This window comes from Athene cunicularia, assembly GCF_003259725.1.
Source record: "Athene cunicularia isolate RWA chromosome 3 unlocalized genomic scaffold, athCun1 chr3_part1, whole genome shotgun sequence".
NCBI classification, from domain to species: Eukaryota; Metazoa; Chordata; class Aves; order Strigiformes; family Strigidae; genus Athene; species Athene cunicularia.
In genome coordinates, this window is record NW_020799097.1 from 86,343,219 (window position 1) to 86,370,995 (window position 27,777).

The window sequence follows — 27,777 nt, forward strand, 5'->3', positions numbered from 1 at the left end:
GGCGTGTGGTGCGAGCACTGCAACGCCCGCCTGGCGGAGCTGAAGAGGCAGGCGCTGAAGCTCCTCATCCCCGGGCCCGTCAGCAGCAAGGTGAGCGAGGGGCCGGGGCGGGGACGGGCGGAGCGGGGGCACCCCTGTGCCGTTGGGGCTGCCAGCCACCTCGGCTCTCCTCTGCCGGTGTCACGGCTGAGGGTTTTGGCGCTTCTCTGGGTTCTCACCTTTTTGAACTTGTTCCCTCTTCCCATCCCTTCCTCCTGTTTCATGGGGAACGGGGTGCCTCTGTCTCCGGAGGGCTGACAGGCTTCGGGGGGCATCGGTGACAGTCGGATGGGTCCTTGGTCCCTTCCCCTTTCGCTGTCTCTGATCCCCACAGGATGGGGTTACAAAATATCCTGAGACTTGGCAGCCAACTTAGTGGTAAGGTGCGTTCGCTCTGGTGCCCGTGGGTTGGAATTCCATTGCAGGGCCAGGTGCAGGAAAGACCCTCCTGTAGCTCCAAGTTCAGGCGTGGCACTAAAATGCTGAGTGAGCCCAAAGGTCACCCAGGGAGGCTGTGGCAGACCATGGCATCGAACCCACTCTCCCGGGTGTCATTAATGTAAGGACGACGTGGTGATGCTTCTCTCTTACAGAGAAGTGCCAGATTTTAATTTGTTTGTTTGTTTTTAATAAGAAGACGTAAAAATACTTGGACCCTGAGTGTTGGGTTGAATAATCCTGTGCCTAAAGAGCACGCAAGCATTTCTGAAACCTAACCTCAGGTTTTAAGAGCTGACTGATCATGGGTAGAGTTGGAAGTCTGCTTTCTGACTCTGTTGGGGAATCTGGTACCTCCAAATGCATACTCTGGAATTCCTTGGTTTTGTTTTCTTTGGCATTGTTTTTTATTTTCCCTGTTTGCTGTACACATAAAGGTTAAGGCTAACAGCCCTTGGCTGACCTCGTGCTACCAAAATAGTAAGTGTTGGGTTCTTCCATAGCAACCGGTGAGCGATGTATTGTGAATGGGTCTGCAGCTCCCAGGATGTAATACAATGCAATTTTGTTTGCCCTGTTGGGTCCAGGTACTATCAAATGGTAATATTTACTCTTCCACTTCAAAGAGTTTTCATTAGTGGTTACGATAAAGAGGTATCATGGAAAAGATCTGACTGCTGAGAAAGGGTCCCTGGTATTGCTGTTGTGTTGTACTCTCCATTAGTTATTTATGTACCTTTGAGAGGGAGTTGGTTCTCTCTTGAACAAAAGACTCAAGGGCTGGTTGTTACCTTCTCTCAACAGCTGGCTTAACTGAGTTATTCATGGAAAGGGAAAGGTGGAACCACCAAAATTAATAGTCAATTTAACCATATTAATACACGGTTGATTCCCTGGAAAGTGGCCCTGTAGCAAAATCTTCACAAACTTAAGGCAGTGTGGTTTGGTAGCAATTAACAGCTGTGGGTATAGGTGGGAAACTACTGGTACAGATACGGGAACCATAAGAGTAACTGAGATTGGGGGTGGAGGAAGGATAAGCTGTGTCAAGGCTTTGTATCCCTTGCAGAGTGTTAAATAGAAATCGACAGATTTTACAGTCATGTAAAGATTTGTGCAGGCTTCTCTTATTGTAATAGTGGTGGTCATTGCCCACCATCTTAAGGAGGTGTTACCCTCATGTTACTATTGCTATTTGTTCTGTTCTGTTCTTCACATGGTTTAGCTGATGGTGTTGTACATACCAACCTTTACTCATGTCAGTAGTAAGCCTTACTTCTCTGGTTTTAGCCCCTTACCTATGTTCTTTCTTCCTACACTTGCTTTTCAAACCTTCCAGTTCTGTGGGAGTACCACTTATAAAACCCATTGCTATCCCATGTGTGCATTTTGGGGAGAGGAAGGAGGCACAAGTAAGGTGGTCTTTGAAGGCTAAGGTGACCCTCTGCCTTATTTGCTAAGCTTAATAGTCCCTGCAGGCTCAATCCTGTCGAGGTACTCCAGCCTTTTGCACACCGTTCCCTTCTGCAGGTGGGTGCTACCTGGCTGTGACTGTTTGCAGAAGCATCCCTTTCTCTCATCGTTTCTGGTTTATTTACCACCATTAAGAACTTTCTGGGCTTGCGATTTCTGCCTTCGCAAACACTGCTCAGCATAGTGAGGCTTTGGTCTAGGCAATAAGGGGTACAAGTATCATGGCTACTGCCATTGACTTCTTCGAACAAGGTATACTCTGCCGGTTTTGCAAATTTGTTTTTGCTGGCATCCATGGGCTAGCCCTATCAGTGTCTGTTCAGGGGAAAACAAGGCATTGGCGTGGGCTCTGCCAGCTCAGCCAGGGCCTATGAGCTACCTTTGCAGGTGTGTGCCATGGTATCACCCTGGGGTTGCCTGCTGAGGGCAGGATCTTGACGTAAAAGATTGCTTGCAAGAATATGAAAACCTCTCATGTCTGGGGAAACCTTACTTTGGTTTGGGTTGAGGCTGGAGTCTACCACGCCATGTTAATGGAGCTGGCATTCTTCTGGGTCCTCTGAGGTCTGCTCTTGATTGCTGCTGTGGGAATAGGTTTTTTTGGGGTAGAATTGATCCTGTCACTGAGTTCAGTGGAATAAGGAGGAGATCACATTCCTGGTTCTGGGTATTCCCTTCAGACCTTGCAAAGCATCTTACAACTCAAGACTGTGGTGCCCAGTAGGACACAGCTAATTGGCAACATGCCTTTATTAGAACAATTAAATGGAGCGTTTAAAATGTATCCGTCATCTTCTAGTCAGCCAGATCTAGCTGACTTGTGCGATTTTTGTTGGTGCTGTTGAAGACAGCCTAGAGATTTCATTAGCATTATAAATATAGTCTGTGGCACCTGTTTCACATTTATACTGTATTTAGAAATGCATATAACCTGGGGTATTGTGTTGCAGAACAAGCAGAATATGAGGGTATCTGTGTTTTGACACATATCTAGAAGCAGATAGAGGAATCTGCAGTAACCTATCCAAATGTGAAGCTATATTGATGTTTTCTATAGTGTGCAATCATGTAAAGGTTTGTGTATATCTGCAAAGTGTAATAGTATACTTAATTGTTGCATAAACAGACGAGGCTTTATGCATGAAACTATGTACTGAAGCTTTTCATTTGATACAGAAAAAGCTACACTTAGAGCAAACTGCTTTTGACTAGCTCATTGTTAGTGTTGAGGTGTTGAGCTTTCAGTTTTAAATAGAAGCATTCTCTCCTAATATGTCAACAGGGTGAAAACTTGGGATTTTTTTTTTTTTTTGGTGAGGCACAAGCGTGAGGAATATATAATTATACTTGCATTACTTTGTATTAACCGCTTAAAATGCCAAAGTTCCCTGCCAATTACAAAAAGAAAAATGCTAAAAGCTTGTTGTTTCTTTTTCCCCCTCTTGTGATACAGATGTGACTTAATGACGTACAGCAATTATGTGCATACAAGGGGTTATATTTTATGAGAATTAAATCTTATTGTAACCCCTACGCGAAGCACGCCTGTGGGAAATGATTAGCACAGGTGGTTGTTATAGTTGCACATTGCACTTTGTAACTGAGAGGATCTTAGAGCATTTGGTTGGCAATTGTTTGTGGAGGTTTTGTTATGGCATCAGACATTTGCATGATGATAAGGATTGTCTCAAAAATCACTAATATTGACCTTTTTTTAAAGCTTTTTCTTAGGCTGTATTTTCAGAAGGGCATCAGACAAAGTTCTAGCATAGAAGTTTATGGCATCACACTCCCTCCCTGTTTATCGGAATTTGTGTGAAATCTGGTTGCCTGTGATGTCTTCTGGCTTCAATGGGACACTAACCTCGCAGTCATCTAACAAAAAAATGATCATTAAGTTTAATTGAAGAGTTGCTATATTTATGTGTATCAATTTATATTGTGTGTGAATAATCAACTGAATGCTAATAACAATAGTCTCAAGCTGGCTATTATAGATTTGTTAGTATAGGATTTCAAAAATTCTGAATAGAGCCTTTAAACCAAGAGGTAATTTGAATGTGTAGACTTGAACAGCTGTTTGGGCATGTTGTGAATGGGTCAGGAAGTAAGGATACTATATTTTAAATGCTAGAGAGGCATAGCACTGATGTTAGGTGGTTTATATTCTGGACTGTCCCCCAGCTAAAAAGTCAGTACTTCTGAGTATAATGAATAGGTAAATTCTCGTTTAGCACAGTGTGTCTATGAAGAGGAAAGGAAAGGACTTGTATTCAGGGTATAGGTTTGTTTTCTTTTTTTCCCACAGATTTCCTGACACTCTGTCATATTTTGCTTGCATATTGTTGAATTAGCCTTTTCTATTTCTGAAGTATTCAGTAGTCAAAGACTTGACTAATTATTATTAATAATGAAGAAAGCCCTGAAACTGGTCTAGTGAAAACTAGGTTCCTGTTAGCTTGTAGCTACTTTAGAAACATTCCCAGTAGAGACAGGACAGTAATGAACCTTTCCTCAAAGCTTAGCAAGTGGTAGAATAATGGAATTTCATTTCCGTCCAGACCTTTAATTTGTGAACAAGCACGGCCAGTCTGTATGGTGACTTAATTCACTGTGCAAAAAATCTCAGGCACCTAATCATTTCATCCCAACTCATTGTAATGCAGATAGGATTATTGCATTAGAAATGTGATTTTAAATGGCCTGAGGCAGTAATTTGTCAGCATTTGGAAGGATTAACTCCATTAAACTTTAGGCAACAACAACCATTCTTTTGTGTTGCATCACAGGTCACAATACCCAAACATTTAGCATAACTCATTCTTACAATTGTATGTTTCCTGGCAAATTGGGAAACCACAAGATACTTGAGCTGGAATTACAGCTGCTTACAGAGGTCCAGAGGAGACAAATGGATATGCCTTCACCTCTGACGAATTAATGGAAACCCTTTTTTAGAAGCAGCTGGAAGTCTTGCTGTCTTGCTGCTGCAATCCACAGTGTCAACATGTGAAGTGATATAAATATTTCTTTCAAGCTTGCAAATGTCTTAGAGGTAAGGATGAAGATACTGTATACTAAAGACTGCTTTTTAGGAGGCTGTCAAAACCGTTTGCTCTGTAGCTTTCTCCATGGGATTAAAAGGCTCACCATTACTGAGTGCCCTGGAAATTAGGAACAGGCCTATGATTATACTTAGTGAATTGAGACTGTGGTGTTTTTCCTATCAGAAAAAAAAATACTTTTAGACTGTAGCCAGAGCTGTTGGGGTGGGGGAACTACTGACATGTTATCTGAAAGTAAATCTCTAGGGAGGAGCAAAATTTTGATCAAATTGTTTGACTTTTTGGTTGTTGTTTGTTTGTTTTGTTTTTTTTTTGTGTGTGTGTGTGTTTTTTTTGTTTTTTTTTTTTTTTTACAGAGACTTGGCTGTTCATTCAGAAATACACAGTCAATGCTTAGTCTGTAGCTAGCCTTTTCTTGCCAGGCTATTAAGTGACAAAATTCCTTCAAGGTGCTTTATATGGGCCATGACATTAATGCTGCACCGACCTCTAAACCCACCTCATATCTTTACATAGTCTTATTATTTTTTTAGAAGTAAATGTTGCAACATCTGTAGCAATCTTGTATAAGAAGCTTAGGATTCTGGTGTATAATTTTGGAAGGGGAGGAGGAAGAAAGGTAGCCCATGCTGAATTTCCCAGACAGCGTTAGAAAATATGTCCCACGTTACCAGTATGGGCCATCGGCATGTAATAGGATTCACGCCTGCATCAGCAGATTATTAGAACGTTGCAGTGCTGTGTACGTAGGGTTGAAAGACATTGCGGTTTTGCCACATCAGCAGCACATAGCCTTTGACATCATATAATTGGGGTGCTTCCAAGCACTGAACTTGCAGCCCGCCACCGCAATAAACTTGACTGTCATGCTCTACATAATGATGTAGTAGGAACTGCAGTGTTTTGTGACATGTGGTCTGCATGTCAAAAGTGTGAGAGATGTTCTAAGTTAAATTGCTTAAATTGCTAGCTTAGATCTTAGGGAAGTGTCATGTTGTAGCTTGAGAGGCATGTATATTAATAAAATGTGAGGAATACAAGCATATGGGCTTTCCCTTGCCACTGGATAAATAATTCCTAGTCCACATTATTTGTTGCTGAAGCTGCAATTCAAGAACTTTGCAGAAAAGCAGATTGCACATTTACTTTGAATTAAGCAAGCTGTAGTATATAATAACACCCTGATAAAGTAGTATCCTAAGAGTGGAAAGTTCTAGAAGTGTCTCACAGCCTTTCCCATTATTGGCCAAATTTTGGTTGCATTGTGACACTGGTGGAAGTCACAACAATTAAGGCTAATTGCTCTTCTAGAAAGCAGTGCTAAAGTAGTAACTGCAAGCAGTCTGCTGCAGTCGCACATTGAAATGCTGCTTTTCTTTGGAAGCTTCAGCTTGCACATTAGAAAGACATGACAATGTTGCGTTGAACAGCTTCTGTTAACATGGGGTGGTCGTTGGAGCAAGGTTCTTTTAGATGATCACACTGTGGCTGCATCCATATTTGTAGGTTTACGGAACTCAAATCCCCAATGACTTATGTTGTCCAAATTTATTTTCAATTGTCTTCTATGCAACCTTCCTACATTAATCCAGGGTTTAAAAAAATAAATAATGAAGCTACTGAGAACTGTGTCTATATCTCTGGTTTTGAAACCTGAAATATATAATGAGACACCTTCTTGGTACAGTTGTACTATCTTGTAGCATCTTCAACCATAATATGCAATTGCTTATGCTTCTTTTCTCTCCACTCCCCTCTTCAGATGATATTACAGTATAGCTTAGTAATGTTTTGATGAGAGTGTTTTTGAGGTTTCTCTGAGTAGAAGCATGGACAGCACAAGACACTTAATAGGGCAGGGGAATGGTGACTGGACCATTCCGAGTTTGGGATGGAGGCTGTTCAAAAGATCCTGCAAGAAATGTCAAGTACTGAAAACTCCTTTCCTTGTATAACACAAACTGTTGCTGGTTACTTATGAAAACAGCAAAGAAGTTGGGAGGGGGAGAGAGAAGAGGTCCAGACCTGAACATTCTCAAGTCTATTGACTTACGTTAAATTGGCCCTAGTGAGGGGATTCTGACTTCAGTGAAAACATCAGGATTTCATTTGGGCCACAGCTCTGCCTATCATAGACCTCTAACCAGGGAACACTTTCATGCATTTAAAGCAGCAGTTAGACATGCTACTTCATCTGAGCAGGGCTAAGACATCCTGGCCTCCTGAAGGTCGTAAGTGAGCATCCCTGCAGGTCTCCAATGTGAATACGTGGTGCTTGCTCCCTGCCTTAGTTCTTATCAAAATGATAGATAGTTCAAACACTTTCAATAGCGCTGCTTTCTAAACTCAGATCCTTTTGATTGAAAGGTCAGGGAGTGACGAGATGTGCTATTACAACAGCAGATGTGAGGAGCCAGTGATCTCTGATGAGAAAGGTACTGATGAGAGCAGCACAATGCATCCAAGCGTAACCTCATCTGTAACTAGTACAGATAGGGATTACTTTTTAATTACTTTATGGAAGAGAAAGTAAAGAAAAATATGATACCAGCTATACAAAAGAATCAGTTGTAAGAAATTGGTGTGTTCAATTACAGCTCAGATTTATTGTTATAGTATCAGAATTCAATATATTTTACTTGAAATAATACAGTGCAGTAAAGCTGTTAAAATCTACTTACCATTCCACCAGCATTGGTGTGCTTCTTAAAATTTATTTTCATCTTCAACTGTGTTCACTTTTAGTTGTTACTAAGACCTGCTGTTCTGTTCAATCTGTACTATTAAATCATATAGTCTATAGTTGCATTTCTTATATATTGTAAAATACTCTCTATTTTCTGGGAGGGAAGAAAGATTTCAGTCTGAAGATTTCAGACTGGTATCCTTTTCTCAGCTTTCCTCTGAAACTGTAAAAAAAAAAAAAAAAAAAAAAAAGATTGCCAAGGAATTTCTATTTGAGAGACCTGAGAGAACTGATGGGTTATTAAGTTGGACTTGGTCTACAATTCAAGATGAAAACTAAAGACTTCCCTCTCCTCTGAAGGAACTGGACACTTCTAGATTCACGTAAGTAAATCCTATGTTGGTATAAGATTTTTGTCTTGCATATTTAAACTTGTCTTGCTTTCCCATTAAGAAACGTAGATCTGAGTCCACTGACTTTGTTGTCCTACAAGTAGGAGAACTTAACTTGCAGGCCCTATGGTGTCTGCTTTGTTAGTGGCTGGTTAATGATCTTATTCAATGGTTTTGGTGATTCAGGAAAAGAGCATCAAATGCCTTTTAAAAATTATTTTATTCTAGTAAAAAAATACTGCAAGCCAATGTGGGTGTGGCTCTGGAAAACATTTTAAATTTCTTGCTGGTGGTGTGTGTCAGAGGAACTGCGTATGCTGGAGATAGGGTATCTGTATCCAGTGCAATTTGACTGTAAAGCATCCATCCAACTCTAGTGTCTGAGGAAAACCTTAAATTGGGAATACAGTCTAAGTGTTTTGGCTTCCAGATAAGCTTCAAATGGAACTTGCTTTATATGTATTTGTTTTTTACAAATGTGTTTCGACCTGCAGATTTTCTGTGATCTATTAATAACAAACCTCTACTCTAACATATTCACCATGCCCCCTAAATCATAAATACTTTGATGTGATTGTTTATTTGCACCTGAGTATTCACAACAGCTTCTCTAGTCCATGGACGTGCATGGGAACAAAATTCTACTCACATGAATGTTTGGGGAAAAGCAAATGAAAGGAGACTTTGACATCTACCACAGTAAATATTTCCTTTTTCTGGAGAAAAAGTGAAAAGTCAGTAGTTTGGGGGTTTCAACTTTGTTCAGAACTGTCTGAGCAGACCCACCTCAGCAGTGGAATTAATCTTCCCCAAGTTGTGTGTATTTCATTCACTCTTTCTCTCCCACCCTCATAATTAATTTAAGATAAATGAGGATTCAGGAATACAGTCCCTCAATTTCTGTGGGCCACTCTGTGGTTCTGTTGGGAATTGTCCATTCCTTTTGTCATAGGCATACTTGAAGATATGAAAGAGATTCCTACAGTGCTGAAGAAGATAGTTGCTCTGGAGTTCTTTGCTAAAAGTGGGGCAGAACTTGGCCTTGGCATGTTTCTCTTCTGGCTTCTGTAAGTGTCACTTGGGCAATCTCCTGTTTTACCAAAGCCAAACTTGGACTTGATTATGCTGAAGTTATTCAGGAGAGTGGGCTTCTGCCTTCTAACTGATAGCCTGAATGATTGTATGCTACTGTTTCAATTGGACAGTTTTATTTTTCTGTGCCTCTTAGCTAAATAAACCTCTGACCTGCTGAAAGAATTACCTGTTTACTCCATCCACCTGATGGACTCCAACAGAAAGCCTAGTGGGCAATAAGGTAGGCTTGGCTTTAAGCAAGCGCTGAACAGCAAGAATAGAAGTCATTACTCTTCATTTCTCTATTAGTTTCACTGCTCATTTAATAGTGCCAGGCAAAGAAAAACATTAATATCCTATTCAGCAGCCAAATGCACCAAATTGGGAGTTGTGACTTGTGTGTTTTCCTCTCTTCTAATGGTATCATTAAAATTTAACAAGTCCTCTAAATCATGTTAGTATTCCCAGGGTTAATATTGCTGAAATTGCTGGCAGTGTTCCCACAGGAAGAGTTAACAGTGGCTGAGGCTGTGCGGCTGGCATTTGTTGCTCGGAGGGAGGTGTGGGGACTGGAGAAGCCCTGGCACCAGCAAAGCACAATGAAGTCTTTGGTGACAGGGGGCATTTGCAATACACATACATATTCTTCCCTATTCACCTCTCCCTTTTCACTCCCTCCCCCCTTTTCTCTCCCCACTAGTCCTAAAACTGTCATTTCAGCTCATACTCGTTAGATTTCTAATGGAAATTCTTGACAATAAGCCTGCATACATGTGAACCTAGCAGGAAGGCATACAAGTGTGCTAGTGTGCTAGTCGGTGCGAGTGTCAGATTTAAAAGATTGTTAGACTGTAGATGGCTTTTACTGGAGGTCGAGAAGGCTAACAAAGTGGGAGATGCAATTAAAATGGTATTTGTAAGAAAGGAATAGCTAGCTGTCTGGGCAGACTGAATGTGGGGAAATGATGGGTAGCTGGAAGGCCATTAGTGATGGCTTTATAAGCAGTTCTGCAGCATGGGTGGTAAGCCTAAATCCAGAGCTGCTCTTTTAGCATGCCTAATAAGACTTCCTTTTTTTTCCTGCGTGTCAAATCCAGTTTTGAATAACAGATTTGACAAAAATTCTGTGGATTTTGGTATAGATTTAGAGGTGGGAGAAGTTATGGTGGGTGGTGTGGGTAAGAGAAGAAACTGGCTTAAGGGAGCTTTTGGGTACACTATCCCATCACCATGAAAACAAGGCTCCACAAGATTTTGCAGAGTTAGTTTTTGTCAAGTCATTGATTCAGTGTTCCTGCAAAGAGGCTGTTTGAGGAATATGAGATGAGGCAAGCAGTTCATTGAAATGCCTTCACATTTTAATGAACAGTTGGGATCTGGTTCTTGTAAGTTCTTGATGAGAGTTATGATATTAAAAAATAAATAAATATTTTCAGAATTGCCTTTCCCACTGCAATCATCTTTAATTGTTAGAGGTATTTGATCATATCTCTCATTTATCCTTTTCTTGGCTGGTGAACCCTTGAGTGTTTGCCTTCAACATCACTGTTTAATTTTTAAAGTTGCAAGGGCTGAGGGTAGCACTTACAACAGATTGGCCAGTACATTTTGGTGTCCTAAAAGACACAAGCTGCTGTGAGAACAGGAAAGACTCACTACAAGGAGAAGTACAGGGCTTTGAGAGGAAGACAGGCTATAGAGACAGAAATGAAGTGGGGAATGAACAGTGCTTTGGCTGGTCCAGGCAGCAAGAAGTGCTTCTTTGGGAAAGGTGGCACACAGGGGAAGCAGGGAGAAGTGTGTGATAAACCAGAGTTCTTTAAAAGGCTGACCTCGCTGCTGATGTCTTTAAAGCTTTACAGAAATAATTTATATGAAGGTTGTGTTTTGTTTTGTTTTGTTTTGTTTTTTTTAATTGTTCTTTTTAAAAAAGCCTTCCCTATAATTTTTTATCTGTTGATCTCTCTCAAAACAGAAACCAGCAAGCAGCTGGAAGAGTAGAAGGCAGTTAAAGCAAAATTGCCTTTGGTTTAATGCACCTCAGCATTTTTCATTCTGAAATTAGGTTTTTCCGAAGATTAAGGTACTGGTGCACCCTGCGATCTAAGGATGTAACTAGATTTTCTTTCTTACATCCAATTTGTTTCTCTGTTGTTTACCAGTCACAAAGACCTGTGTGTACCATACTTGAGACTTGGTATAAAATAGGGACTCAACCCACTGCACTAACAGTTTCAGCCAACATAGCAAATACATGACATACATTTTAGTGCATTAGCAATAGTTATGAATTCAGTTTGGCTTCTCCTTTCCCTGTGCCTGTCTCTGAAGGAAAAAAATGTTTGATTTCCAGATTAATTTGAATTCTTATGATGTTGATCTTACTAATTCTGTAGTATTGTTATACTGGACACTCTAGGGGTGTGCTATTAAATAGTAATACTTGTTCCTAATACTTTAAAAAGAGAATAGAAAAGACTTAAGGTGTGAGAGGAGAGCTAAAGGTGGAGGGGTATATATGAGGGCTGAATGTACTGGCACTGATGGCCTTAAATGAAGCACTTCACAGATTGAAGTGCTTTAAATTGCCAACCTTCTTTGTCAGTCCTAGTTACTTAGTTCTTTCTAGCTTGGTCTGCCACTGTCTCGCCTGTTTAATATTCCACTTAAGTATAACAAGAAATGAAATATCCAAGATGCCCATATCCTCCAGGAATCAGCTCTGCTGATGTTAATACTTGTGTTAGCTGTTTATAAGGAATGAGCTAAACAGGCATATAAAGAGGAGAGGGAGAAGAGGAAGGAAAACTGTTGTGACTTCTCTTAATTTACTGTTCTTTTCAGCAGCAAAGGAAATAAATTTGGTCCCTTTCCTACTCCAAATGCATGCACTTTGGATAATAGGAATCGTTTCAATAAGCACACACTGCTAAGGCCCAGATAAGGGCTATTTCTGTGCCTGAAATATCAAGGACCAGGGTGTGCTATGTGGGAAGCTGGTGTGGAATCATGCTGCTGAGGAAGCAGTGTGTAGTAATGCGCATGGGTGACACTGATAAATGGCTTCTCTAAGCAAGCATCTGCAGCAAATTGTCAGACTGAGACTTCCCAGCACACCCTAGACCTCTGCATGAATGAAATCTCTGTTGTGCCATTATTTACCCACCTCCATATGAAATGAGAGGATAGGATTCATTGCTTCAGTGCAGCTTTTATATGAATTTGCCCTCTTTGTGTACATGTATGTGTATGTGTGTATATACTTCTTTCTCTGCACTGCTTTCTGCAGCAATGGCTGCAGAACTCCCAGTGTCCTCTCACTGATTAGCCATACAGCTTTTTGAAATTGGACAAAATGGCTTTCAGGGTAAAGAACAGGTCTTTACTTCTGGAAGCCTAAAATGAAATGTGTTCTGTGTATTCTGTTCTTTGGCTAGACACATGTATAATTAAGGTAAGTAATCAGCATGGTTTGGTTTTTGTTGTTTTATTTTGTTGTGGTGGTTTTAGTAGAGGTTGTGGTGGTTGGGAAAGAAAAGGTAAAGGTCTTGGATTCTTTCTTTTCCTTTTTGAAGAATCATGATTACTGTCTTCAAAAGGCAGTGAGGCAGCCTGAAAATCTAAGCCTCTCATATTTTCCTTGTTACCACTGGACATCACTTATTCATGGAATGAATTGGATTTGCTCTTTGACTTTCTTCAATATGTATTTTTTTGACTACTTTGAGGCAATGTTCATTGAAACTGAAACTCTGGTAACTTAAGCTTTGATGGAAAGGTCTCTTGAGATCAGGATAAAATTTCTGGCCAACCTCAAAAAAACCCGATGTTTGGTAGTTAGCGTATACTCCCAGTACATAAAGATCTGGATAAATTCCCTACTCTTCTTAATTCCAGCCAGTACATCAGACTTCAGGACTCTGAGAAGTGAACTTCTGTGGGTTTAGCTGCAAGGCTATAAAGTGGTAACCTATGACAGAGAAGCAGAATGGTAACACTGTGTGTCAGGGCAGAAGGATTTACCATGTATGCATAATTTAGCTACCAGATTACACTAACAAGCACCCTAGTTGAAGTTTGCCTTCCCTGGCAGCATAAATAAATTCAACAGGGAGTTTGGGTGCAGCTGAGGTGAGGATATATGTCCTGTCGCACCACCCTGCTGTGGTGTTGATGGCTGTGCACAGCTGTCTGCTCCACCCTGCTGCTGCACCTCTCCTGAATTGTTGCTTGACTATTGGAGCACTGGGCTTCTTGCTATTTTACCCTTTGCCCTCAGGCTATTTCTGTCTGTCTTACTGGCTTTCTGTAAAAAGCTTTTAATATTTGCTTGTGATGTGGAATGGGACTTTCCCCACAGAAGTTTCCATAGGAAAAGACCTTTTTTAATCACTCAGTGGAAGAGGACAGATGCTCCTAGAGGTAGAATCAAGTGGTTTGTAACACTTCGATGCCGCTTGAAGTCACAGAACTTCACACAGTTGCAAATATTCACATTAATGTGCCCATTACTGGAGTACATGCATAGATCTCATCTCAGTAAAATGTCTGCTGCTTCTGTTTTTACAGTTGACGAGATACAGTATAACTTGGTGAACTAATTAGTTGCATAAAACGGAGTCCAAGTTTCTTATGTGCTTGTGCTCTTGACTAATGTACTTTTCCCTTTCTTGCTAATGTTGCCCATCTCATTCTGCAGCAGCTCTTATATGCTGGCTCAGCACTGGCTCTTCTGACTCTGTGCAGAGAGGAAGAAGGGAGTTGTGGTTTGCATTTCAAAGCTGTCGGCCTTAAAGGGATTGGAATATGGCAGTTGAATATACGGTAACTAATTACCCAGTTATGACAAAAAGTCTTTTAGAAAGACCTTGACTTCTGATTCTCTGATTGGTACCAGAAGTTGGCTGTTAGTTTAACAAAAAAAAAAAAAAAATTGCTAATGGGCTTGGGTGTTTTTTGTAATTTTCTTTCAAGAGAGTGTTTATTAATTCTCTTTCTTTTTTCCTCCTACCTTGGACAGTTCATATCTATGAATAATTTAATTGTCCTTGGCTGTCTGCTGTTGTGAATGGCATGCTGTTAGGCATTCTGGATTCATGTGGTATTTGTTAATGTTTGTTTTGTATTCTGTCTGCCTTTTCAGAGATCAAATGGATGATGCAAGGCCTGACAACATATAAAGGCTATTAAACTGTATCTGAAAGAACAGAAAGGGGGCCTTCATCATTTCATTAGTTAGAACATTAATTGGAATAGATTGTTCAGTGTTTTTCTTGCCTGAGGAGAATAAATGTTTATGTGAAAGCATTTTTTTACTTTTTGAAAAGTTTGTCTTGAGAATATGTCTAGAATTTATAAGTAATAATTTGTACTGGCTTACATGATATCTTAAATGCATTCCCTCTCTTTCCTATCCCCAGACATTCTTTGTTACTGTTATTATTCACAAGGTTTAAACTGCAGAAATACCACTTTTCAGATTTTAATTCTCTTCATTGAGGATTGTATTGCTTTCACTGCTGTTCTCATGATGCTTGTCAAGCAAAGAAAATAACTTTCTTCTGTTAACATTCTTTTTGATCAAAACATAAGCATCATTATTAGTATTCCTAACATCTCTTTAGAATCCTGTCTGTAATCCTCATGAGGTTGAGACCCAGAGAACAGTAGGCAGAAAGTGCACCCCAAGCTAGTCTGTTGTCTGCAGTTTTGCCAGGTGAATGAGGAACCAGGCTAGTGCTTTACTGCAGTTCTATAGAGTGACCTCAGGGATGAAAGTCCTTTCTGAGAAAACTTCATCTTTCAGAAAAACCATGCTAAGAACAAGAAATAATAACATTTGCTATCATGCATAAATCACTTAATGCCTGCTTTCCTGCTGACTGTTACATTAATAGTGTTTTTAAGGTAACATTGAAATTTTTCAACATCCACAATTAAAGAGTGTTTGAGCGTATGCTACTGCTCGTAACAGCCTCCGCTTCTGTAGATATTTTGGCCAAGTTCCTCAAAGCTGTTTATCTTCTTGTTTCTTGTGATGCCTACCAGGGGCCAGTACATGTTGCTAGGCTTCATAAAAATGCTGCGTAGCCCTGTAGGCAGCAGACGATCTCTTGAAGTGCTTCTGATGCTGGCTGAACCTAATGCAGAGGAATAACTTTCTGTAAGGCTGTCCCCACTGTTGCTGGATGGCTGAATTGCAGGTACATGCTTGCTTTGCTTGGCCAATGCCTTGGGAGTCCAGTCCTGTAGCTCTTGTTCCTGGATGTCAGCCAAGTGACTATGGATTCTGAGAGTGGGCATCAGTGCTGCAATGTCTCTTGAGGCAGGCATGTTTGGAGACACTGTTCTGACTTCGGGCAGTGCTGGATGTGCTGCCTCTTTGTCTGTGGAATGACTTGTTAGGCTGCCTTTAATTTGAACCATCTGTGGTAACCTGCATGCTCTGTTATAATACTGTTTTTATGTCAGACCTCCAGCAGCATGCTGTGAGCGAGCTGGAGGCCAGCATGAGAATTAAGGTAGAAAATCTACTGGAAACATATTGCAGTGCATGTATAATTAACTGGAAAATAATTATGTTCACTATAAACTGTACATCCTGCACCAGATTCCATTCTTGTTTTTATTCTGGCAACTGTAGTGACTCCAGTGAAATTACAGGGTGTAAAACAAGGGTGCAATGTATGTGTAGGTGTTCCAGCATTTGTTAGAGGCCTCCCCTGTGTTGGGTGAAGCAATATTGGAGTTTGTGCTTCCCTTCATCACTGGCTGTTGAAGGATCCTGTCAGGCAGTCTCAGGCTTGTTAGCGTGCCCAAAACATGGAGTCGCTAATTGGCTACAGCCCTATGCTTGCTTTATATACTGCTGTTTCTCTTCCTGTAACCAGCAAACACACTGTACACCTCTTTCCCTTAAAAAAAATTCTATGCTGTTTTAACCTCTCTACCCTACTTTCTGCTGTCCTGTGATAATTTTCTTTTCCCTAACTAATGACTTACCTGGATAGGATTGCCGCTGGCTCTGTGATTATAGCAATTAACTCTAACCCTAAGGAAACAGCTTGCTGTGTTGCCTGGTAGCCAGGATCTACAGGAGCTGGTAAACCAGAATGGATCAGACTTTTCTTTCCTTCATTTTAATCTTGTTATTGATTAGGAAGGAAAGCAACTTACTGTGAAGGATCATGTCAATTTTCAGGTTGGCTAAGTTATTCCAAATTCTGTTGACTTGATTTTTCAGAGTTGCTGTGAATTCCTTACAACTTATAGCAAACTGCAAAGGCTTTGGTGGTTCTGTAAACAGGGCTTCTTAAGCCTGGCCTAAAGGAGTTGAGAACTGCAACTGGAATCACTGTCATAACAATTTTTAATTCCACATGCTAGACCTGATTTTTTTATATGGGATTTAGCCAAGCATCAGTATTGTCTTTCATTTGGTGGTAGAGAATCATTAAAATACAGTTTTAAGTGAAGTTAGGGCCTTGGGAATACATTATTGTCTTGAGCAAGCTTGCTCACACATTAATGACTAAAAGCAGATGTGTAAGCGAGAGTTTTGAATATTGAACAAAATGAGAATGAGCAGTGTGTATGCAGGTATCTCAGAGCAGGCCTCACTCTGGGTGCTAGGTGTTATCAAAGAGCACCTCTCAACGAACATCAGAGGTGATAATGTGAACAAGCCATCTGAATTGGGGTGACATTGCACAATTAAATATTTATAAGGCTAACCACAGCCTGCTGAATTGGCTGCATGAGAGTAAAGGTAGATCTACCTACAAATAAACCCAGGGCTAGTAAATCTACAATTTGTTTTTGTACCCTCATCACCCCTTTTAATCATCCTTTTACGAAATGTCAGCACAGATGGAAAATTCAAACTAAGTTTACCAATCCAATTCTGTGGAACTGGAAAGGTGTATAGTACACCAGTGTAGCTCCCCTGAGCTGGAGTGCTGCCAGGCTTGGTGGTAGATGTTTTAGGTTGGAAGGGATTCCTGGAAGTGACCTAGTCCAGCCTCCTCTTCAAAGCAGGGTGGACTTCAGTGTTGGATCAGCTTGTTCTGGGGCTTGTGCAATGAAATCATGAGCATCTCCAAGGCCAGAGGTTGTACAGGCTCTCTGGACCCCTGTTGCCTTGCTTCTGCAGTCCTACCCTATCAAGTGCACGTTCTTGCCCTGTCTCTTGTGCCAGCACTTACTTTCCTGACCTTGTGTTGAGCCTGTTAGGGAGCTAACCTGGCAAAACCAACCCCTTTCCCAAACCTCTGGTACTAGCAATGCCTGAAATGTTACCCAGTAAAGCAGACCTTGTTTCACCTGTGTTCTTCAGTCTGGAGTTATTTGTGTTTTCTAGAGCCAAACATCTACACCCAGCTGAGTAATTAAGACATGAACTGCTCATCTGACATCAGAATATTTGTAAACATTATGACTATGTATAGCCACAGGCAAATGACTTTTTCCCCCACAGTTTATGACTGCATGATGAAAAAATGTAACTAGAGGGGAAAAAGCCAGACTTTTCATATAGTGCAGTCTTAGTTATTACACTTCTGTTAGCATTCCTCTTATTTTTTTTTTGTAGGTGACAGAAAAATGGGCAGACATGCCAGTTTATTTAAGAGAATGCCAACCCTTAGAATGGGTCTGAGGGCAGTGAATTTAGTATGACAATGCAAGTAGACGGACAAGTGCAGTATTGACAGTAGTAACAGTCTAAGTGTAGTGTTCATGCTCTGCTTAAGTGTGGCCATGAGTGACCACTTGCAGTGACAAATAGTGGATTAAATATCATCCTATAACAACAAGAAAGGTGCTTGAAAACTATAAATGCATCTTACAGACACATCTGTGTTCCCCCTGCACAGACTGAAAAGATGTGATTTAACCCTGCTGAGTGAACTGCGCTGCCCTGCTGTCTGTCTCCTTAACGGTCAGTCCAGTGTGGAAGGTTTCTGCAGCTGTACAACTTGGAGAACTGCTACCTTGAGCTGTTTTTAAGTGACGAAACATATACTGCAGGGCACTCTGCATTTGGAGGGAGTGTGGGAGCAAGGGCATGGGGCTCTTCTTGGTCCTGTATTTCTTGTCAGCACAGGCCATGAGCTGTTAAGTTCCTCTGAGACATGTGCCTTAGGTGTTCATTATTCTCCTTCACCCCTGCCATGCTGCCTATGAGCAAAGAGGAATATCTGCTTAATGAATCAAACACTGTATCTGCATTGCAACAGAACAATTTTATATCTGACTGAATGCTTGCAATTATAACAGAAATTCAGCATCTGCAGTCACTGAAAGTTTCTGCCTTATCCCTTTGGTGTTCAGCAAAGCTGAAATCTGTGAGGTCTGGATTGCTAACTGGAAAGTTTCAGTAGCTCAGCAATTTATGTTCAAAATATGGATGGACATGTATTGTGAAAGATGAGGACTTTTTCTAAAGCACCGTGAAATTTAACTCATCTGCATTTTAATTATAAGGAGGTTACTGAAAAAACAACTTATTAGCCACAAAATAACACATCCTGGTAATACCAGTTTCTCCCTGGGTTGTGAGTTTATTGTGGGATACCACTGTACTTCTCAAAATTATATCCTGGGCACTTTACTGTGCTTCAAACCTTAATTTTGTTATAGCTGTCCAGTAGCCACAGACCTTAAAGGAGATCATGTGGTCCTGTAGGCTAAGATTTCTCTACTGAAGCTCATGGTGTGGGAACAGATAGGAAGAGAAACTGCATTTCCATCTTTTTGTGGCTGTTGTGCTGTTAATTAATTTTTTTTTTCCACCACAGCTGAATGAAGAGAAAGAACTAATTGCAAGTTCCCTGGCTGTAACTGCTGATCATACTTTGGGGTTTAATACAAATACAGGGCTGATTCTACCTGTTACAGGTGTTTCAACAAGTACAAGGAATCCTAGGAGTAGAGTAAACATTGCTCGATTTCTCTTGTGTTGTCCTCCGCCCTTTTGTTAACACTTCTGCCCCATATACCCAGTGTCTGTCTTATGTCTCAGTCCTTTTTGGAATTGTAGCTATTTTGACAAGCTTACAAACCCCCCCACAAGTTCCTTTGCAGAAGCTTCTTGGTAGAAATAAACCTATACCTCTAATTGTCAAATTTTAAAGAGATGGTGGGACTAATCTCAGACCTGGGTCCCAGACCCCATGCAAGTGTGCTTTTGAATTCACATGGTTCTGAGCTTTCTCTACCCCTGTCCATTCCAAGGAGCAAATCTGAGGGCTCACTTATTGCAACTGTCTCTTGGGCCAAAATAGTAACTATGGACTGACAAGGGAGAAATGAACCCAAACAATGTCTTTTCCTCTCTAAGTGGAGATGAATGTGCCGCAGTGGTGGGAGCATTGATGTGGTAGAGGAATATGGGTGCTAGATACCCATTTTTTACCTGGGCACATCCTCTAGAGGCTGGTTACCTGGCTTTGCTGGCAGAATTGACTAGTGGTGTTCTGGTTCCATAGATGGCTGCTGTCCTGCACTGTGGGAGCTTGCCAGGCTTGAGGGATGGGAAGAGAAAAGGCCAGGGAAGAGGGGAGGGGGGAATAAACCACACAATTTTTTTTCATTGCTGTCAGTTTCTTATGTCCTCTGAGCTGCCTACTTGTACTGATGAGAATCATACTCAATAGGAATCTTCCCATGTTCAGTTTAACTATTCAAATTGCATTTAGACTTTTTTTTTTTTTAACATCTGGACTTAGTTCTAGTAATAAATATATTAGTTCAGTTTTTAAAATGCACTCAAATAATTCACAAATATTAATGAATTATCCTCCAGTTTTCTGTCTGCCCTGGGGGATATATGGCTGGAGATCAAAGGTACAGAGGAGTGAAATGATTTGTCGCAGTCGCAGGAAGCCTAGTGGTTCGATTCCCAGGACCTGTGTTTTAATGACAGAAAGCAATGTGGCACAGTGAATAGTTGATGATTTTCTATGTAGAAGCTGAAATTCTCTTTCTTGCAGTAGCATAGACAAATCATATGGCCTCAAACAAACTGTTCTACCTACAAGTTATTTTTACCATTGTTTATTTGCCTTCTTTGCCCTGACTCCTTTCTCTCTCTACTAAGACTGTAAATTCTCATTGGGAAAAAGATGTTTTTGTACAGTGCATGGCATAGGGGATCTTGATATTTTTTTTTTAGTAATTTTTTTAGCCGTTGACTCAAAGTACTACCAGCCTATGAAACATAATAAATGCAGAAACAGATTTTCTATGTGTTACATTCTTTCAGGTTTTACTTTCTTTAATGCATTTTTGCATTTCTACTTTAGGTCTGTGGATGTCCATAGTGCCCTAGACTTTCATAAAACTTTATATTCGACATACCTGCATACAAAGTTACTTTCTCCAGTTTAGTTGCTGCTATTTTACAAATGAAATGCTCAAACAGCAGCCTCTTCACCCTTGCTTGCTTACCTTCCTCATATTTTGGATTACAGAACAAGGTAGATTATGTTTTGCTAGTCATGATCTGTGTGTGTTTCTTTTCTTTTTTAAACACTGCATGTAAATACATGGCAAACTTGAATTAACCTCAACGTAACTTACTGTGGAACCAGGACTGACTCCATCCTACTGTATTCTTTAAAGAGAGAAGCATGTGTTAATGTCACAAACACATGTTACCTCTAAAGGCTCTGTAGTTTTAAGCAGCCTGGTTGCCTGTGTAATGCTTGCTGACACTCAGAACTCTGTCTTCTAATTGTAGCAGGGGAAAATACAACCCCTGTCAGAGCCAGTGGTGGGTCAATGGAGAACAAAGGCAGTAATCAATCCAAGGCCTAATTAAAGGCAGTGGTGCCAGGAAATGATAGGGAATTCAACAGCCTGACACTCAAACTTCCCTAATTGGGCTAGAGTTCCTTGTAACTGCCCTGTGCCCCACTCCATATTGCCCCAGCTATAATAGCAGTATCTCACTCTGATTAGTGTTTTGTTTTGCTCTCCCGTTCAAGGCAGAGATGGATAGAGGGATCCATTAGCAGTGATTGGTGTAGCTTTATACTCCTTCACTTCATTTTTTTTTTCTAAAAGCTCAGTTACTGTATGATGTTTGTAAGTAAATTGATACTATATCAGAGTTGATACTCATAAAAAGAGATGGTATGTCTAAGAGAGGAACACACTGAAGCTACTGCTGTTCTCACATTTTTCAACTGACAGAGCAAATAGGGGAAATAGTATTTTTGGATAGAGAGGATGACTTTGGTTCATTAACAATTTCATTTGAAGTGTTGGGGTTTCTACGTCTTCATGATATTGAAAGGAACTCCTGAAGAACTTCAGAGCAGAAGAGGCGCTTAAACAAGTTGTGATCAAGAAACAGAACTGTTGTAACTGTATGATAAAGTGTAGCAGTTGTCACAGCAATCTGAGAAAAATCCTACAAAGCAGTTAAGAGTTCTCTATAAGTGTAGATACAATAAATATCTGTTAGCTTGAGCTGTGCAATATGTTCTAGTTAAATAACATTTAACTAAAGTTCTGCCATTTCTGCAGGAAAGGATTCTGCAGAGCATCTTAAGTGTAGAAAAGAAATCCTGATGGATTCTTCAGTAGCTTTACAGAGAAATGTGTTTTGAGCATCAGAATAATTTCTTGTATTTCTGTGGAAACTCCCCCCCCCCCTTGTTATTTTCCTGTCTATTGGGAATTTCTGTACAATAGTGGGAAATAGTTAATTCTTTCTGAATTTGATGATGAGAAAAAACTGCTAGGGAATGAAGTGGAATGGGTGTCTGGAAAAAGAATGGCAAGATCTAACCTTTTTCTCTTCTTTTTTGGACTTGAAGATCTACAGCTTGGGACAGGGAGAAGAGAAAATTGTGGGTGGCGAATTGCACCATGACAATGAGCTGATATATAGTTGATAGCACCATGCAGGATTTGATTCTGAATTTTTGCAACTGTATCAATTTTGTCATTCTGTCCTCAGCTATATAATACGATGTCATAGTACAAGCTAGTCAACAATAAGTAATTTCATGGACTTCAATGGAATGTTGCCCATGTAACATATGCCAACATATTTTTGAAGGGCTGGGCCGTAGGCTAGGTTGTGGCATTAGTGTGTGCCTTGGTAGCAGGGTGGCGAGACATCAGCCTCCCTGTGTGGCAGCTGCCTGTCAGTATCAGTGAAACGTATGCCTGTTCATGTTGCTTAGTAATGTTGAATGTCGTGTATAGTGGAGACAGACATGTTTCCCTGTAAACATAATGAGTTGAAATATTTTTGTTTTCTTTTCAGAGAAATTGCAGGAATATAACCACATCTATCTAGTTAGTTACTGACATAGTTAAGTGAGCTACCCTATGACTCTTATTCCCAGGTATTTTTTAATTGAGAGTTAGATGTCACTGAGTAAAGGGATTCTTCACTGTGAAGTGGAAAGACAGTGATAAAACAGTATTTAAAATACATAGAAATGCAAGCTATACTATTTGTGTTAATAGCACTTCTAAAATCTCAGAGCTATATAAATGTTTCAAGAAGAATTTAATTTTATATGTAGGTGAAACATATCTGAAAGAACTAGATAGTCTCTGGACACAAATGAAGTCAGGTCTCTAGTCTTTTTGCCATGTCCACTGCACCTGGCTGCAGTATGAACTCTGTAGATGAAAGAGTATTGAAGGAAGCACTGAATAAATTTTGTTTTCTGGTAACAACTAGTGTTGATGACACTTCTAAACACTTTTATATTATGCAAATCTTAAAACAACAGAGGAATTCTTACCTTTACCAACAAATCTGAGCAGACTTGTTCTCTAGTACCTAATCACAATAATGAAAAGTAATCAAAGTTTGAACTTAAAACCATTTGAATAATAACCAATAAACACAACTAATGAGCGAGCTTTCTGTATATATTGGAAAGAATGTTTCTTTGCATGTTACTTGAAAAACTTGGAAATGTCTCAGTTGCCTGTTATAAGAGGTGTGGAAAACTCTCCACAGACCTGCCTGTCTCCTAAACTGCCCAGCCTTCTGCAAATTATGTACCTTGCAAAGAAGCATTATTAATTCCAGTGGGCTAGCCTGTGGCACAGTTCAAATCTGTTTATAATCTTTCAGCACTCTGCTATTGCCTACACCCCTGACAAAAAGGATCAGATGCATGCAGATGGGGAGAGATGGACCCACATTTCAGTGTGATAAGTATTTTGAAAAAAGAACAGCAACCGCTTCCTGTTGAACTTCTGTTGTTTAATTCAGTCTAGTGCTATAGGAGTTCCATAAGTTTTCGCAAGTAAAAAAATGTGAATAAGCAGATCTACCCAACCAGCCAGTTGTTAAGAGATGGATGCAGGTGTTTTTGGAACTACAGGATATTCTGATTCACTAAGTTCTTAGTCAGATCCTTTTCACTAAAGAAGAGTAAAGATATTTTTTGGGGGGGAACCAACCCCAAAATGTAATGAAATCATAATGTATCCCAGGCTGTCAAAGGCTGGTACATCATTGTTTATCTTAGACCGATGAGTTCATTAGTATCTTTTTGTGTACTCTAATAGGTTGCCATGTATTAGGATTTAATAGTGTATTTGTGCTGCTAACAAGATATTTAACTACAGATCAAGCTGAGTAGCAAGTTTCTTTGAGCAGAAGGACTAACTAAATTCATGACTCTTTCTATCTGGCAGGTCAATAATACAGCTCTGCTTCTATCTGGCAAGATAAGTTCCCAGCCTCATTCCATTTTTCCTTAGTGTAGTGTGTAGCGATGGATTTGAATCACAAGGTTGGCTGATGTACCATATAGAATGCAGCACAAGATTCCTGTCTGTTTAAATTCTCTTAAAGTTGGTGCAGCGAATAGCACTGACTGCAGGAAAACAGGATGAGTAGTTCTTGAATAGACTTTAGAGGGCTTGTCAACTGCAAATGGAGAGTTTTCTCTGGCTTTTGAGTGGAGATAGTACTTCTTCAATTGCAGCTGAGTTTCTCCAATGCAGTGGTTCAAAGGCATCCGTATTATGATTAGTGCTTGTTATGAATTACAATCTTCACATGTGAATTAAATCAGAAAGCATTCTGATGGAGTGTGGCATTAAGACGACCTGCTGTTGCAAAGAGACCATGTTGCTTTCTGCTGTTGCAAAGTCACCAGTTGTACTTCAAATTGCACTTTGACTATTTATGTGAACGGCTTGGGTCATAACTGAATTTTCCATGGGCTAGTGGCTGTTTACCCTCTTTCTGGCCCTGAGTGAAAGTGGGCAAGTGAGAAGCTTTCAGTGGCAGAATGTGTGAAGTGAAATGCAGCACAGGGCTGAGGCCTTTGCATGCCAGGACTTGACCTCATGCTGGACTTACATGTTGGAATGACATTCACACAGGGCTATTAACTTATGCCTATCTTCTTCTGAAATGTTCTTTTTGAACTGGCATAGATGACAAAATTGGTATCTTCTTTCTCATGTGTATTCAGATTTTCACTATACATGCCTCCTAACTCATTGCCATCACTGAGCTTTCAAGCTCAGCTGATCTGATTCAAATAATATTTTTTTCTTTTCATTTGTTTGCCATTAAAAATTAGTATTTGCTGACGCTGAATTTCACCAGTGTGAGCTATGCAAACTTGCTGCCTGTCATCCACAGCAGAGCATTAATTAAAGGGAAATAACAGACTCCTTAACAATGTTGTTATATTTTCAAGGCCAAGCTTAATCTTATCTAGCGTGTTACATGAGATTATGTCCTATTCATAATAGGGCAGGTTAGGAGTAGAAAAAATACAGGTCACTGAAATTGTTTGCAGAAGTTTGTACACAATGTCATTTCTTTCTTGCTTCATTAGTACTAGTTGAGTTGTATCTTGATTTCTTTTACCTTTTGATGCTTCTCAGACAGACTCCATCATGTTAGCTATTGGATTTCATTATTCGCATCTCACGCTAAATGCTAAATATCTGCAGAAAACAGGGTCCTATTATGGTGTACACCATGCACACCACTCTCTGCTCTTAAACAATAGCAATAACATTTAAACTAAGCAGGATGTCTGAGAGTGTCACTCTGAGTATTTATTCTCTTGCTTGTGACATGGGAATACTGATTAACCACGTTACATCAGTAGTCATTCACCTAGAGAGCTTTCTGTTCCAAAAGATTTGAATTGTAGTTCTAACACTTCTAAATGCTGTGTAGCCCTAGAAAAGGAGTTACCAAATCCAGGAGATGGTGTCTCACTATGTTTCCAGAGCATGCAAGAGGACCTGTAGAAGGATTTTAGGACCGAGGCCATGAGATAAAGATGGAAGTTGCACAGACTTGCCACGTAACTCTGCAAATTCCACTGTCTGAAGTACTACAAGCAAAGGACCCATTATACAAGGGTCACAGGAAACTTCAGCAGTTTTATGTTTTCTACAGAAATCTTCAGGTGAAAGGCGCTGTAAAACTTCAATGGGCTGTGGTTAAACAGTATTATTACTCTAATTTATCACCACAATTGTAATAACATAAATGGATTTGATGTTAAGTCACCATGAATAGTATGACATGGTAATAAAAAAACCCAAAACCTCTAAGTGGCAAACTGTAAACACAGCTGTTTATTCTACTCTTATTGTAGAAGCAAATGAGACAGAAAATTCCATTATATTGATATAAACTTCAAGTCTCTGATTTTCAATGGGGTAAGGTATTGGAGGGAAAGAAAATATTTACTCAAACATCTCCACTTATTTTTCTCTTCCTCTAGGGATTTGTTTTTATGACCATAGGGAAATTTTACCCTGCAAGGGTTATTCACCACCTGGGTCATTGTATCACTAACTTTTAGGATGTTTCTGCCCAAAGGCAAAAGGAGGTAACTTTGGTAAATGGCCTATAATTCTAGGTCATGCATCTTTCACCCTGCTCTGTGCTTAGTGCTCTCCTCTGTAGACATGGGTAGGGAGAAGCTCTTGGGCTGAGAGATCAAAAGTGATGAAATGCTCTCATAGGTTGTTACCTTGCTTTCAGATTAAAGTGGCAACACTATCAAACCCTTGTGTTTATATTGTGACAGCCTTTTTTTGGGTGTTTGTTCTTCAGTAAATAGTGTGTATGGCTATATGTCTGATCCTGCAAGTGGCTGAACTGACAGCTCTGTGCCAATGTGTCTGCAAAGGTCAGTAGTGGTTTCTGGGTGTCGGTAAGTGGTTCTCATGCTGCAAGTGTGACTGCCAGCTTGACATGCCAGCAAGTGTTTTATCTGGCCCTCCTTTTCCTTGCTGCAGTGTCTGGAGCTTACACTAGTGCAGTGTGCTTCTCTTGTAGCAGTTCCACCATTCTTGCTGGCTCTGGGTTAGCTGTAATGTACAGGTTTCTCCATGAAGCACTGGGGGACTTGGCTGTGGCATCTGTTTTGTTGTTTGGTACCTCAGTAAGGTACATGGCGTATGGGATATTCATATGACACTAATGCACAAGCCCCCTCTGCTGCTTCTTGCTTTGTGTGAACCAGTGCATGGCATTTCAGCTAAATTCTGTGGTCACAGGAGCATGACTCTCTTCAGTCGTTTAAAATCCATGGTAGGATGACTGCTTGAGGAAACCCTGGATTTGTGAATAAGAACAGTTTGTTCTTAGGCACAGCTTGGTTCTTAATTCTCTGTGGTCACTTGACCTAGAGCAAAATAAGTGCAAAAGGGTGAAAATCATTATTCCATGCTTTGTTTGATACAGCCTGGTCCTAGTGAAAATCTGTAATGTGCAAGGCAGCAGGGAGCACAGGATGCTCTCACCTTAAGCTAATTCTTAAGACATCACAGGTGTTGTGTAATTATGTCAGATTTTAATATTGAGACCTGCTGCATTTTCCACGTTATTTTCTGTCAAATATCTATAAAACAGAGGTGGGTTTTTTTGCCTGAAATCATCACTGTCCTGAGCTTAATGCCTAGACTGTTGTTCAAATATTCAAATATGTTCAAATGATGTTTGAAAAATTTCTTAGGGCTTCAAAATAAGCTTTGCTTGGATGAGTATAACAGCATTTATTCTGGTGGATATACGTATAAAAGAAATAATTTGGAGGAAAGGACATGTGAGAAGGGGATAAGTTCCCTTTGCCTGTGCTGTTTAAAAGACTATGTCAGATGAAATACGTTATCTGTGTTGAAAACAGCATTAAGTTCTTTATTGCTGTTACGGTGTAGGCAGTAGTAGAAAGAAATCACACAGACTGGTGGAAGTGAGCTTTGACTTGACTTGCTGTGAATCACTAATCGGCTCTTCAGTGTGGACTAAATATTAACACCTTTCAGGACACTAAGCTCTTATAAACTCTGCCTTAAATTCTTGTAAAAGTACTTGGCATGGAGAAGGCAGAAGCAATCTGTTATCAGGGTAAGCTTGCATTTGAAAAGGGTTTGTTGATTTGAGAGGCAATTCCTAGTCAGATCCAACGGTGAGATAAATTTCTAGTTCAAATCCAACTGTATGTCAGTAATAATGAACAAATGCTGTTTTCTGGATGTTTGAAAGGAGTAGGTGATCAAATTGTACATGCAACCCACTTCCAATCTTCCCTGACCAGAACTGCCACCTAGTCAGCCCCTCAGTGGTGGGCTGACCCAAGCTGGA

The 27,777-nt window shown here is 40.2% G+C and overlaps 1 protein-coding gene across 1 annotated transcript in view; it reads left to right on the forward strand.

Annotated features, from left to right (window-relative positions):
• Window positions 1-6: 6 nt before the first annotated feature.
• KIF26B (kinesin family member 26B) overlaps window positions 7-27,777 on the forward strand; it is a gene marked incomplete at its 5' end in the record, with an annotated part of 298,247 nt that continues 270,476 nt past the window's right edge. The window contains one exon of the mRNA XM_026846220.1: window positions 7-90. Coding sequence (XP_026702021.1) covers window positions 7-90 — 84 coding nt within the window. The remainder of the gene's footprint in view (window positions 91-27,777) is intronic.